Source organism: Mirounga leonina, unplaced genomic scaffold (assembly GCF_011800145.1).
Source record: "Mirounga leonina isolate KUSES-001 unplaced genomic scaffold, KU_Mleo_1.0 Mir_129, whole genome shotgun sequence".
NCBI classification, from domain to species: Eukaryota; Metazoa; Chordata; class Mammalia; order Carnivora; family Phocidae; genus Mirounga; species Mirounga leonina.
In genome coordinates, this window is record NW_023270323.1 from 4012665 (window position 1) to 4027555 (window position 14891).

Here is a 14891-nt window from a genome sequence, read left to right on the forward strand (position 1 = left end):
CCTGGGTGGCTCAGATGGTTGGGCGTCTGTCTGCCTTCAGCTCAGGTCATGATCCCAGGGTCCTGGGATCGAGTCCCGCATCAGGCTCCCTGCTCAGAGGGGAGCCTGCTTCTCCCTCTGCTTCTCTCTGTCTGTCTCTTATGAATAAATAAAATCTTTAAAAAAAAAATGACTTTTTTTTAAATACTACTCTGCCAAATTAATATTAGTACAGAAAGGCCGCTGGTATATATTATGGACTGAATGGTTTCCCCCCAAAATTCATATGTTGAAGCCCTAATCCTCCAGCATGACAGTATTTTGATATAAGGCCTATCAGAAAGTAATTCAAGTTAAATGAGGTCCTAACAGTGAGGCCCTAACCTGACAAGATTGGTATTCTTATAGAAAGAGGAGATACCAGAGCTCTCTCTCTTTGTGTGTCCACAGAGGAAAGGCCATGTGAGGACACACTGAGAAGGTAGTCATCTGCAAGCCAGACAGAAAAGACTTACCAGAAATCTACCCTGATAGCACCTGGGTCTTGGATTTCTAACTTCTAGAACTGTTAGAAAATAAATTTCTGTCATTTAAGTTATCTACTCTGTGGTATCTAGGTGGCAGCCTGAGCTAATACAGTATATTTCTAATTTAAGAATTAGTTCACCAAAGATGAATCTTACAGTCCTAACACCTACTTTCAAATTATATTCGTGTTTTTTGTATCTGTATACTTATGTATTTATTGTATTTATATATATACTTATATTAAATGCCCATTTATATATTGAATGTATAGATCTTTACTTACACACTTACAGTTGTACCCAGAATGAAATACTATGCCTGTTAGAATGCCTTTTCCTTCCAATTTATATTTTTATACTAAGACTCTTGGCTTCAAAGAGCTTATACTCTAGTCGAAGATTTATGACATATAGACAAAGATCTATAATACAAATTAGGGAAGGAGTGGTAGAAATTATATATTACTTCAGAAGTTAAGATTATTGCTACTGTGGAGGGTGGAGGTAGCACACTGTGGGGGAGTCTGTGTGACTGGAATTGTAGGAAGGAATAAGAAAATATTGGAAGAGGGAGGATTTGTTCTCAGCCCAGACATTCTCACTGGTACACCATGGGCATTTGGGGCAGGATCACGCTTCATTCTGTGAAATTATTCAGGGCATTACGAAACGCTTAGCATCCTTAGCCCCCCACTAGCATCCTCCTAGCCTTGTAAGATCTGTATTATCCCCCTACACATTTCCAAAGGCTACTCAGCAGCATCTCCCCCAAGAGAAAACAGAAAGTAAACTTTCATGGATGTGAAGAAAACAGATGCGTTCAAATAAAATGTATTAAGTGACTGAGTAAATGGCTAATATAGTTTATTCTAAAATTCTGCATTTGGAAAATTGTAATATACAAAATCATCACAATATTTTATTAAGTGCTGCTTGTCAGTTACAAGAGCTTATTACATTTACTCAAGAGTTCATCCTAATTTTTCACTTTGAAGCTTTTCATTAATTCATTCATATAGCTTTGACTACATATGATTTCTAAATTGCTTTATCAACTTATTACTCCCAGAATGTTTCTGATGCAATCACCTAAAAAACATCCTTTACTCAAGGCAAAGAAAAGTAATGTATCCTCTTTTTGACTTCCATACACCTTGCCAACTGCCCTAACCTGATCTTTCATTTTAATGGTTTCCCTAAATGCTGTTTGTGATCTGGGTTGGAAATTCAAGGAGAAGGGATCAGAAGTGACAAAAATGGAGAGCATGAAGGGAGGATGAAGAAATGAGAAGAACCCACACAACCGAGGTCCAAGCTGCGATCTAGAAGAACTAGAATGACCCTCCCAGGTTGTCCCTACCTGGCTGAAATGGTCAGGCTTTTCACTTCAGCCCCATACCCCTCCAGTTAGCTCACTGCATGTGCACAACCCCACGAAGCTGTGGCTTTGGAGGAAGGGCATCTGCTGCTGAGGTGACATGTGAAGGGGGTGACCCCTGAAAGTTATCACACACACACACACACCAAGAGTGGTTGAGTGACATGTGAAGGGGATGACCCCTGAAAGTTATCACACACACACACACACACACACACACACACACACACACCAAGAGTGGTTATTAAGTCCTCCACTGAGGTGATATCTGAAAGGGCTTCACAGTGTCCACCACTGATTCTAAAGTCCTTATTTTAAAGAAGTGGGAAACTCAGGGGCAGAAACTTGTGAGTTACAAATCTGAGTCTCAAACTCAGAATTTACATTCCTTGCTTACTATTCTGTAGTAATGATGTCTACTTTGGAAAGAATGAGCAAGGAAATATTTACTTGGTTCAAATAATTTTCTTGAGTGGGACAAACAAAAAGGGATGAGTTCAAACAATTCTTGATGACATTTTTATAGACAGAACTGAATTGCCAAAGTCATCCCTAAATTATGAATAAGGCATTATATGTCTAATTTCTACACATTGGAAGTGTTGTTTTTGAATGTCTTTATGTGTGTTTTACGGGGAATTCTGATCCCTACAAATGCATTACCAACATATACCATAATAATGGCTCCTTTTCTTAAGTCTTCATTGGGTCTAATGGGAAAAGCATGAAGCTGACAACTATGCCCAGAACAACACTAAGTAGATGAATGTACTTATTTAGCTTTGATAAAACTTTGATAAACCTTTTTGGTTCTTCATTTTTAATTTTTTCTTTAAAGTGGTTATATATAAGACAACTTCCCATTCAAAATGCTGTGGATAATATGGGGAATATAAGTTATAGGTATCAGTATTATATTTATATACCATGCTTCCCATCACATACCGTATTTTGGCTACACTGTCCTTTCTGTTCTGTGTACTTGCCACTCTCCTTTTCACCTCAGGGTTTCCACACTCGTTTCTTCTGCCTTGAACAGTGACCCAAAGTCATCACATGGCTGACTCTTTTCTCCTCTCTCAGGTGATGGCATTAAAATTATCTCTGCAGAGGTCCTTACAACCTAAGTAACCACTCCATGTCCAAACCAAATTTCCTTTATACTAATTTATTATCTTAGTAACACAATTATCTCAGATCACCTTGTTTATACATTTTCTGCTACTCATTATTCAGCTCCTAGTACATATCTGTGCCTGGCATTTAAGTAATTATTTTGTGTGAAAGAATAATTCCGGCAATAAATGAGTATTTGTGATTTATAGGACTTTAAATACACATCAGAGATGCAAGAAATTATGACATTTTTCATCTGGGGAAATCAATTTACCCAAATTTCTGAATAAATCTGAATAAAACGTGGGACAGTTCCTATCTTAATATCACAATTTTTATTAAATAAGCTCTCTACAATATTTTTATCTGAGTCTTCCTAAAGGGCATCCTAAAGGGCATAAGGATGTATAAAATGAATGTGCTTCTGTTTCCATAAATAATACATTTTTCAAGGCATCAAAAATATTCACTTTGTGGGAGACATTCCATCTTCTAATTGGTAAAACCTTGTAAAAATGTTGAAAATTCTTAACTTTCAAATTCTACATTAAAAAAAAGCCTATAATAAAGAAAGTCTGTATAAGAGAGACAAACAAAAACAAGCTATAAATTAGGTCACTAGACTTACAATAATATTTTTGCAAGGAGCTTTTACAATATTTGGCTAGCTTTTAAGCTAGGAAAGTAAGATGTCCCAGAAGATTAATTGAACACAGGAATTCAACCTCTGATGGGGTCAAGTGGAATGTCTTTTGTGATCCAGGCTGAACATTTATACTCATACTCAAATATACATCATTCTACTTATCTAAGTGTATGCTTTCAATGAGATATTAAATACTTTATTTTTAATCAGGGAGGTATTAAATTCTTATTTTCAACTATATTTATTTCAAGTCATAAAGTTCTAGACATGTTCACTTGTCTTATTAGAGAGAAATTCTTTTATTTACCTAAAACTCTCATTCTAGTAGCTCTCTCTCTCAACTACGCAGTTACTCTAAAAATTTGGTGCTCGGTGGGAAATACCTTGTTTACTCTACCCTACCATCTATTTTCATGAGAATTTGATTCCATCTACTTTCAAATATCTTCTTTTGAGATGAATGAGACCAGGAAAGCCTGGCCTAAGGAAAGTATATTTTCTTATAGAGGCCAGAGACACAGTAATAATGGATTGATGTCAGGATCATAAAACCACAAGCAGTATCTGATACAGTAAAAGAAAGACACCTTACTAAATTATGAAGTACAGTGGAAATGAGCATAGATAAATCCTAGATTTTTAAATACATTTTGTGTACAAAATTTTAGATAGTAATCATCATTAACTGAAATTAATGTTAGTTTCTCCAAATTACCAGGCAGTTGTCCTAGTCTATGGTGACATCAAAGTGAAAAAAAGGTGGAAAAATAAAAATGCCTTGAATGGGAGCACCTGGCTGGCTCAGTCAGTAGAGCATGTGACGCTTGATCTCAGGGTTGTGAGTTTGAACCCCACATTGGGTGTAGAGCTCACTTATAAAAAAAATAAAATAAAATATATATTTTTTTAAAATGCCTTGAATGCAGGCAAAATCCCTCAGTAATTATTTTCCACAAAGACTAATGCTATGTTGTGCCATAGTCTAACTAATCTTCTATGTTACTCACATAAGGTATTATGTTAAATAGCATGACAATGCAGAAAAAATAAACAAAAACAAATACGGGCCTTTGTCATACTCCACACTCATTTTAGCAGCCTCGCAAAATTAAAAATGTTTTCCAAATGAAATGTCAAGAGAATTATTTATTTTATCCAAGTATAGTGTAGCAAGTCTTGGATGGCACTGTTACTAGTTTCAGGAAAACAGAAAACAATTACAAAACTAAGTTAAAGGCAACTTTATTACAGTATTTTTCCAAACTTCAAAATGCATTTATTATTGAATTTAGAACTAATATATAATACATTATATTACAAAACAGGAAGCATATCTGGTCGGATATTAGCTTGCATGTATTGCCCAAAATATAGTTTCCTAGGAACAGCAGCAATATACAATAGTTTATATCACTAAGTAAAATATTTCTGATGTGACAAAGAATCATTTATAATTTATTTTATGTTCATTTAAAAACAAAGCAAAGTTATCTTTTCTATTTCTTACTAGTTAACACCTTGAAGTTGTTTATACCCTAAAAATATCCACCAGTTTGGAAATATTTCCTTTGGTAGAAAATAGGATTTTTGAAGCTAACCAAACTAAAAGAACACTCAATTTCCCCATTGCAAATAGGGGCAGAATTCTCTTCTTTCCTTTTTTAGGAGCCAAATCTGGGCCTCCTTTTCTTCATAGCCATTCTGAAATAGTACCTGCTTTAAAAAATACCCAAAGCTACAATAAACTCTATTCTAATAAAGTCTTCTCTGTTTTATCTTGCCTCCTCATATTTGATTATTTAGGGTAATTTACAACCCACTTTAAACATTATGTAATAATGAATTTAAAAGTAATCTTGGAAATGTAATAACACTAAGGATGTATTTTCCAAATTAGATGAGGATATTATTTGCTCATCTGCCTCTGCTTCACACAACCAACCAAATTCAACTTATAGAGTTCCTTTTCCAACGTCACTACCCTAATAACAATGGAAACAGATATAAAACCACTGAAGCGATTGGAGTCCCTTAATTTGCTCTCTTGGTTTAAAATTTGTGAGCTACCAACAACAAAACAAGGTCATCTTCCTCTTTTTTACAACAGCAGGAGATGGTTAGAAAAGTATAGAAAAGGTGCTATTTTTTCGTAAGGCAAATTTAATACAGATTTTCCTATGAGGTTGGAAAAAAGAAAAAGTGAACGAAAAGGTATGTGCTGGCTGCTTGGGGGGGCAAGCCTCATAAATCACTGTACGTTAAGAGCACGTGCTGAAACTTCATGGTGCCAGTCACGTAATTTTGTGTATTTGGGACTAAAGACGTGAAGGGGTATCTTTTCCCTGTGGAAATAAAAAAAAAAAGAAAAGAAAAGAAAAGAAAAGTGATAGAAGAGTCATAAGAAAGAGAAGGAAAAAGTTTGTACGCTTAGTTCATCATGCAGAAAACATGCCTTATAAAAGCTTAATTTCACATAGCTATTTTATTTAATAGCAAAGATTTTAAGGGTAGAGCATTTTTATAAATATAGAAATTAATCTCTAGAGCCCTCTTGGAAATCCATTTTTATGACCAAAATAAAATTTCTACAAGACAACAAAAATTCATTCACAGAGATCGGTAGTGTTAGCAAAGCATCTGCAAGTATACTCTTCTGCCCACTTACTTCAATACGAAAGGAAATTAACCTTACATGAAATGCAGACAAGAGCTACTACTTTAAAAATCTGTAAGTTTTTAAGTCCCATAGTTAAGTCCCACAAAAGACACCAAAGTTAAATGCTCAGCTTCTAGTTACAAAGACAAAAAGCCATACCACTACACTTGAAAATGTGAAAAAACAAATTGAGACCATTCATGAAAGGAAAGCATTCAATTTACAAAAAAAATGGACAACTTACTTTGCCTTCTTTGTATTTTCAGTGTCCGACTCTTTCACTGAAATATAATAAGCAATATCCAGTATTAGGTGACTTTTTTTAAAAAACTTGAAAAATCACTTGAGCAATTACCTGTACCAATCAGTATCAAATGGGCAAGCTGCACAGAGCCACTAAAAAACGCTCCACATCATGCTGTCACTGGCTACATAGTATGGTCAGTACTACTACTACCACTGTTATTACTGCTCCACTTCTCAATGCAGTTCTCCTGGGCTAGTTCTTATTTTACATTACCCACATTATGCATGGCATAATTTAAGAGCAAACTGCCTCAGGAAAATTACTGTTTTCCAATAATCGCCCATCTGTCTAAATGCTATTCTCTATGGCAAAGAACATTTGTATATTCGAATCCCTAGGTATTCGCTTACGATGTTCAGTCCCAGTGATCTGGGCGAGGATTCGGAAAGAACGAGACTGAGTCGTTCCAGTCCTTGGACGCCAGTCTTCGGTGTCCTCCATCAGTCTCTTCTTGCTGGCGTCACTATGAGTTGGTATGTGATAAAACTCCGTATTGCGCTCCACAATGTGTTTTCTTGGTGGGCTACGATTAAAAGGGAAGGAAAGAATTATAAATCTTTAAATCATATTAAGGATAAAATACCCTCTGCCAAATTATAATTTACACATTTAATATCAATGTTCTTTTTTATATCTTTTGCTTTTCCAAGTGAACTCAGCCTCAATTTTCTTTAAAAAGGTGCCCTTCTATAATAGACTTGCTTTTTCTTAAACTACTAAAAAAAAAAAAAAAAAAGGTATTTCTATGCTAACATAAAATAATATAAACACCTATTCAAGAGAAAGTTTACCGTTTAGGTGGGGTTTTCCTTTTAATTGACAGAAGAAGGCAGCAGAAGAGAGATTCCAGCATAAAGAAAAGGAAAAGAATAAGAAAAGAAGGAAAATAATGAGAATTGCAACGTCCATAGGAGTTTAAAAAAATTTTTTGAAATTACTTGTATTGTTCTTCTACCTATCTTATGCCTAACAAAACACAGGTATGGACTATATTCACAACCACTGTTAAATATCAGCATATTCCCAAAATGTATTGGCTTTCACAAAATTAAATGACCATATCTTCACTACGCTCAGGAACTAAGAATGGTTTAGTACAGGCTGTCAGTAATTCCAAACACAATTTTGAAAAGGGTCAGAACTGTTACTTTCTATGGTTTTCTCATTCATGTGTATAGATATCCCTCATCCTAAATAAAGTTGTGTGCAGGTTCAGTGTAGGGAATAAGAGCTATGGTATATGGGAAACCAATGAAATAGTTATCAAAACACCAACATGTAAATCTTGGCTCTATGACTTTACAGATGTGTGATTTTGGACAAGTCACTGAGCCTCACTGAGCCTGTTTTTTCATTTATAGATGAGTATATCACATACGAAGTGGCACTGTTCTAAGCGTTAAATGAAATAATGTATGTGAAAGGGATTAGTAAACTACAGAATTCAAGAACTTTGAGTTTGCTAAGAACATTCATTTTTCTATTAACAAAGCATAAACATTAAGGAATTTATAATGTATATTAATACTTTAGCCTAAGATCTCCTGAACATAAGGAATACTCCGTTCTCTCCCCCCACTTCCCCCACTGCCCCCCCCAAGACATGACAAATGCAAACTTTTGGAAGCCTTGAGTCTAATTCCAGGAGAGAAAAAGGAGCCTAAGTCTGGTCTAGCAGACTATTGCCCTAAGATCCAAGCAGAGAAAGTGTTCAAAGAGTATCAGATGTGGGTGGCAACACCTCCTGGGTGTAACTCATTGCTAGAAAATCATAGGTACTATCAGAATGCCACGGGACTGTTGTCATTTTAATAGTTACACTACCAAAACTGTGTTGGTATACTAGAAGAATTTTTGCCCAGTGAACAACATGATAGGATTAACATTAACACCGGCTTTAAAAAGACAGGCAACAGTTTGAAGCATGACATCCTTCACGTAGTGTGTTTTATGCAAGTCATTTAACTTCTCCAAATCTCGATTTTATCCATCTGAGAAAAAGGGATTGCATCTACCTTAAAGAGCTGCTTTGAGGAATAAATAAGATCAATAATGTATGTAAAGTGTTTTCCAAAGTACCTAGTGCACAGTAATGATCACATAATGTGTTGTTTTATGATGCCTAAAAACATTATTTGAAATGCGTATTTTAAGACTATGGGTCATCCACATATATAAAGAACAGAACAGGGGCGCTGCGGTGGCTCAGTAGCTAAGTGTCCAACTCTTGGTTTCCGCTCAGATTCAGGTCACCATCTCATGGGTCATGAGACAGAGCATGTTGGGGCTCCGAGCTCGGTGGGAATCTGCTTGAGATTCTCTCCCTTTGCCCCTGTTCCCATGTGCGTGCCTGTACGCTCTTTTCCTCAAATAAATCAATCTTGAAAAATAAACAACAGAATAAATAATATTTACACACAAAATACTTATAGTTTATGGCAAAATTTTAAGATCCCAGAAGTGAAATATCTAATATTTTACTATTAATTACTTTACTAATTACTTTTACTAAAAACCTAATCCTTTTTAAAAGAGAATTTTAAAAAACTAGAATAGGTAGAGTACTTCATAAACACACTACATTTAGAAGATATAATTTCCTAAGCAGACAACTCTTTATCTTATGCAATTACTCGAAAAACTTCCTATTTAGCTACTAAAATTAAAGTTTAAATTTCTCTATAATTAGTGAATGTAGTTTACTCTTAAATGGTGCCAATTTCAACTATAAGATTATGTTATTTCCTACAAAAGGTTTGGTCTGTAAAAATAGAAAACAGTGGTGTCAAGCTAAGAATAAGTACAATAAGAATAATAAAATGACACCACTTAAGAATACATTTTAGCCATGACATACTTGCAAAAAGCATGGTACACCTTAGACTCTCTGATATTCACCACAGCTTAAAGCCTTGTGTAAGGGATATGAAGTTTCTAAACATTTACTTAGCTTTTCTGGCTCTGACACTCTAAGCTCTGATGACTATGATAAAAGAAGAGCGTCATCTCAATGATTTTATTTTTAAAAATATTTTTGAGCTAGAACATAAATTTAACTATCAAAAGCAAATAATTTATTTCAAAATATAGATATCACAATTAGCAACTTTATTCAAACTTTTAAAAAAATACTAAACGAGAGCACCAAACTATGTCTCTAACTCCAGTATACACGGTCTACAATACTTATCTATCTCCCTGAAGGTTCAGCTTACTAATTTTTTCCACTGCCGAAGTGGAAAACACACCCACTGATTTATATGAAGTTCTTTAGTACGAAAAACATGTTTCTTAGGCTCCTTAACAAATCTGAAAATTCTAGCATGGAGAAGACACTCACAAAGTTTGCTGGTGGTATTGAATTGAAAGTAAGATGGAAAGTTAAAGAGAGACAATAATGAAAATTACAAAAGGAACCATTGATTAGGTACTTACACGGTGCCAGGGTTACTGAAGGAGGAATAATACACACAAAAAATATGTAATAGAGTAGAGTAGACATTGATGTTCCCAGGATAATGGAAAATGGACAAATATGAGGCAAAAAAAAAAGCGGGGTGGGGGGAAAGAAAGAAAAGGGAAAGGAAAAAGAAGAAAATAAAAAATGAAATAATGAAATTCAAAACAATGAATTTACATGAAGATATTACACAAAACATCATGCCTCAAAATAAACATGTAAACACAGACAAACAAAAATGAACAAATGTTAGTCAAAATTCTGTTATACTGTTAACAGAGAAAGCTCCACTATTTAAAAATATCTCTAAGTTGATTTAATTCATTTTAGCATGAATCCAAATTCCTATTATGTTCCTAACAAAAGGCAGAGAATAAAGTAATTACTGGATGTAATATGTAGAAACAGAACATTTTAGAATCACTTAAAATCAGAGAATAGGAGAAAGTCTTTCACTCACATAATATGTGAAGTATATATTAATAGCATATGTAATCTTCTCACAAAAATTATCCTGCATCATTAAAATAAAAACTTAAACCCCCCCCCAAAAAATCACTATATCATACACCTGAAACTGTATGTTAACTGGGACTAAGATAAAAACCTAAAAAGCCTAAAAAATTATTCTGAAACAAATATTATAAAGAAATAACATGCTATTTGATTTTTCTCTTATTTTTTAAAAATGTGATTATAATGGAAAATATAGGAAACATACTGGATCATAAATAATGGGCTATCACTTAATTTTCATACTCTCCTCTGTCATTACTGCTCTTATTCACAAGCAAATCCCAGTAAGTTTAGAACTGATTTGTAGGAACTCATGCTTTTGTATTATTAGTGACCTAATTATTACCCAAAATGGCATGTCTGATATGATATAGTAAAGGAACTACATTAATAACATCTGAAAAAGGAAAATCTCAAAACATAATTCATTCACACAGCCTATTAACTGTACAATCATTAAAAACAAATATACTTATATACCATTATGGATAGAGAAGATTGAAATATAAACTCTACATAGTTTGTCAACACACTATTGAATCAATCCTGAAATGAAGTTTAGTCAGAGTAACTAGCAATTCATTATGAATGTAGTGACAAAAACTGCCTACTGGTTTTAGTACTAAGACTGCTCAGTGTAGCTGTTTTTCCTACATATATACCAAAGTCAGCTTCATAAACTCTACAGAGGGCTGAGTTTCACTGTATGGGGGTGGGATGCAGGACTAAGTTGATCTTAATATTTACTGATAGGTACTCTGCTCTAACCACAATGCAAAGCACACCTTCCTCTGCGTTGCTATTTTAAATAGCAGGGAAACAGCTTTCAAAATAACCTCCCCTGAACAGAATTCTAGATACTTATATTTAAACGTTTTTAAGTTTAAGGGAGAAGTTTTACATTACCGTGAAGTTGGGAGGGAAACATTATATGGTGTAGAGAGTGGCAACAAGTGGAGACTTGATTGGTTTCAACCTAAAGATGCCGATTTGTATATATCGAACAAATATCTCCAAGCATTTCAGAAAATGCACCCAAGCGGAACGGCCCATCATACACTGCAATGGCATTTGTGCCAATGTGCCCATGAGAAGACCTGGCTTCACAACCCTGGCTATGCTGCCCACTTGCCCTGTGCCCTGGACAAGGTGCAATCTACAGAAGCCTCTCTCGCCTGAACACTGAAATGGATTACGATTTCTTTTTCTTTCAGACTTCTTGTAAGGGCTTATGTTTAATATATTTAAAGTCACTCTGAAAACCATACAAACACAGATTTGTTGTTAGGATAGATCTCCTAACTGATAAAAAAAAAAAAAAAGAAGTACTATCAAATCCAACTGTACTTTATGCACATTATTCATTCACACTGACTCAACCCATTTAAAAACAAATACTAGTTCAATGTAACAGAAATAAGCCAGGGTCACAGTCAGGTGATGCAGAGGAAAGCATGTCAAACTGGCTTCAAAAAACCTAAGCTTTAGTCTTAATCACTTACAAGATGCATGACCTGAAAAAATTAAGTAACCTCTCAGTGTTCAAAGTTCAAATGAGAATTAAATCACATAATGCATCCAGAAGCACCTAGCACAATGGACAGTAATACCTAATAAATTAATGAATCTGAATCCTGAATTTAAAAATATACATATTTAACCTACATGCTTAGATTTATTTTTCCAAGGCCCAATTTTTCCCCTTTACAAGTAAAATTGTTTGTTATGGAATCTAGTAACTAGTCAAATTCTTTGTGTATAAGAATTTAAGTAATACATTAGGGCTGATACACTAGCATGCTATAGTCCTATGTGTATGGAACATGGAACTATTCAATTAGTGGGACTACAGCCACACTGGAATAAAGCTGTTCTAATAATCTGATCATTAATTCTCTGATATGCCTAAAATAGTTAAATATTATATATTTCTAATTCTAATCTACATTTTGATGATAAATTTCAGCATATGCTCACACTAATCATAACACAAAATTATCTAATGTGATTTTTATCTATTTTTAAGGCTATTAAACACCAGCCAGTGTACCATCAAGACCAACAGTTACAATAGCGAGGTTTTAAAGGTATTCCACAGTGATTCCGAATGTCTATGCCAACTACCTATGACATTTAGTAAGTCAGTAACCGGGGCGCCTGGGTGGCTCAGATGGTTAAGCATCTGCCTTCGGCTCAGGTCATGATCCCAGGGTCCTGGGATCAAGCCCCGCATTGGGCTCCCTGCTCAGCGGGAAGCCTGCTTCTCCCTCTCCCACTCCCCCTGCTTGTGTTCCCTCTCTCGCTGTGGGTCTCTCTCTGTTAAATAAATAAATAAAATCTTTAAAAAAAAAAAAAAGTCAGTAACTATCTCTCTTAATTAATTTCAAAGGTATATATAAACTTTCTATCATCCAGTGACACACAACTGTACATGTAGAGGTCTAAAACTTCCAGCAACATTGTTGAAAAAATCAAAAAGGTTCTTAAGAGACTTTAACCTGGGAAACACTGGTTTGTGATATGAATTTGGAAAACAATTCAGTTTTTATATGTTTTTTGCTAGTGGTACATATGTTTATGCTTTCTCTTGTATCTTTCTCTTTGTCTTCTAAATAGTCTCGACTGACACAAATTACATTCCCCCAAGCATTACATCTTATAAACCACTACAGAGCAAACCCCACATACATTTTATGGCAAAAGTTAAATACTATTATTTATTACCATAGAGCAATTCACTACAACATAGCAGTGCAAACCAAACTTATTGAAAACACTAAATTTTGTTTTTTTTAAATGAGAGCTGTTTTGCAAAATGTTAATTTTGCAAAAATCAGACACATTCATGCTGTTTACTCATATATAAATCACCATATTTCCTCTCCAGTAATGTGGATACTAACTTTGTCACTTGTGTTTTCTGTAAAGAGAAAAGCATTTTAAAATATTACTATCATATCATATTTTGTATCTTCCAAGGCCAGGGTCTTCAAAATAACATATTGGAACTGTTAGAAGAAATTGCAGTCCAACAAAACTGAAATTAATAAAGGATACATGAAGGACTTACCTCTTGAAAGCAGTGGCACATTATAATGCAAGGGCATACGGAAAGGGAAAAGGTAAATTGAACTTAAAACTACTTGATGCAAAATAGCTTTCCTTCCAGTTTGGAATATAAAGTCTCATTTTGTTCTAAGTAGAGTAAAGAGGGAGAGGAGTAAGGAAAACAGCAAGTCAAGACCAATTAGAAGAAAGATTAAAAATTTCTTAAAGTGCCTTTTTATTATTTATAAGAAGGAACAAGAACACTTACATAGTATTATTAAGAAATCTTCTAAAACTATCAACATAATTATAGATTTCATACTTAATGATGAATAACAATTTCTCAGTAGTAATGCATAATGAATAAACACTTATTTGTGTCTTATGTTAATTAATCTCATATAAATTTGGGTGAGACACCTACCAAATTGGCAAAGTGGTCAGTTACTTTAAATCACTTAAAGACTAATAATCTTTCTGCTTTGAGGAAAAAGACAACTTAAGAATTTAGCTTTATATTCGGCTCAGGTCATGATCCTGGAGTCCCTGGATCGAGTCCCGCATCGGGCTCCCTGCTCCGCAGGGAGTCTGCTTCTCCCTCTGACCCTCCCCCCTCTCATGTGCTTGCTCTCTCTCATTCTCTCTCTCTCAAATAAATAAATAAAATCTTAAAAAAAAAAAAAGAATTTAGCTTTATATACCCTTCTGAACTCTTAAATTTTTGGTTACTGGCATATATTATTTTTAAAATAAAAAGTAATTAATAAAAAGTCACAACTCTCAACTTTGAAAAAGTTTTGTTGCAGATCTTTTGTAACATTATAAAAATATGAAAAATGTACTAATCACATAATTAGTAAATAGTCTGACAATGATTTCAGAAAAAATTTGATACCTGATGAAGGAAATGCTTTCATCAATACCACAAAACACCTATTCTTCAAAATGACAGATCACTGACTAGTAAAGAGGGTGATTTATTTTTGATTTCTCTAATCTAAATGTAGTAAGAGAAATGTCAACTGCAAATTTGTCTTAGATACCACACTTTGTTTTCAGACTAATCAAGTTTTCATTGTCCTAACATCTGGACATTTGAAATCAACCTATTTTTAAATATACCCAGTTTGCTAATGTGAAGCAGTACTTTGCTTGTTAATGATGCAAAACATGTAATAACCCCCCTTCCCCTGAATTCTTGCACAGTGCTAGCCACAGGCACGTGCTCAATAATCACAGGTCCACTGATTAAAAAGCC

General features: G+C 34.4%; 1 protein-coding gene across 8 annotated transcripts in view; it reads right to left on the minus strand.

Annotated features, from left to right (window-relative positions):
- The window catches only part of PDLIM5 (PDZ and LIM domain 5), a 202741-nt gene that overhangs the window by 72020 nt on the left and 115830 nt on the right, over window positions 1-14891 (minus strand). For 3 of the 8 annotated variants that reach the window (XM_035004488.1, XM_035004492.1, XM_035004490.1), the window contains 2 exons: window positions 6960-7132; window positions 6547-6583 (listed from right to left, as the gene is read on the minus strand). In XM_035004488.1, coding sequence (XP_034860379.1) covers window positions 6547-6583; window positions 6960-7132 — 210 coding nt within the window. Of the gene's footprint in view, window positions 1-4772; window positions 5989-6546; window positions 6584-6959; window positions 7133-7400; window positions 7419-10044; window positions 10060-13488; window positions 13506-14891 lie in introns of those variants that run through there. The other 5 variants (XM_035004496.1, XM_035004489.1, XM_035004495.1 and 2 more) reach the window with 4 other exon arrangements.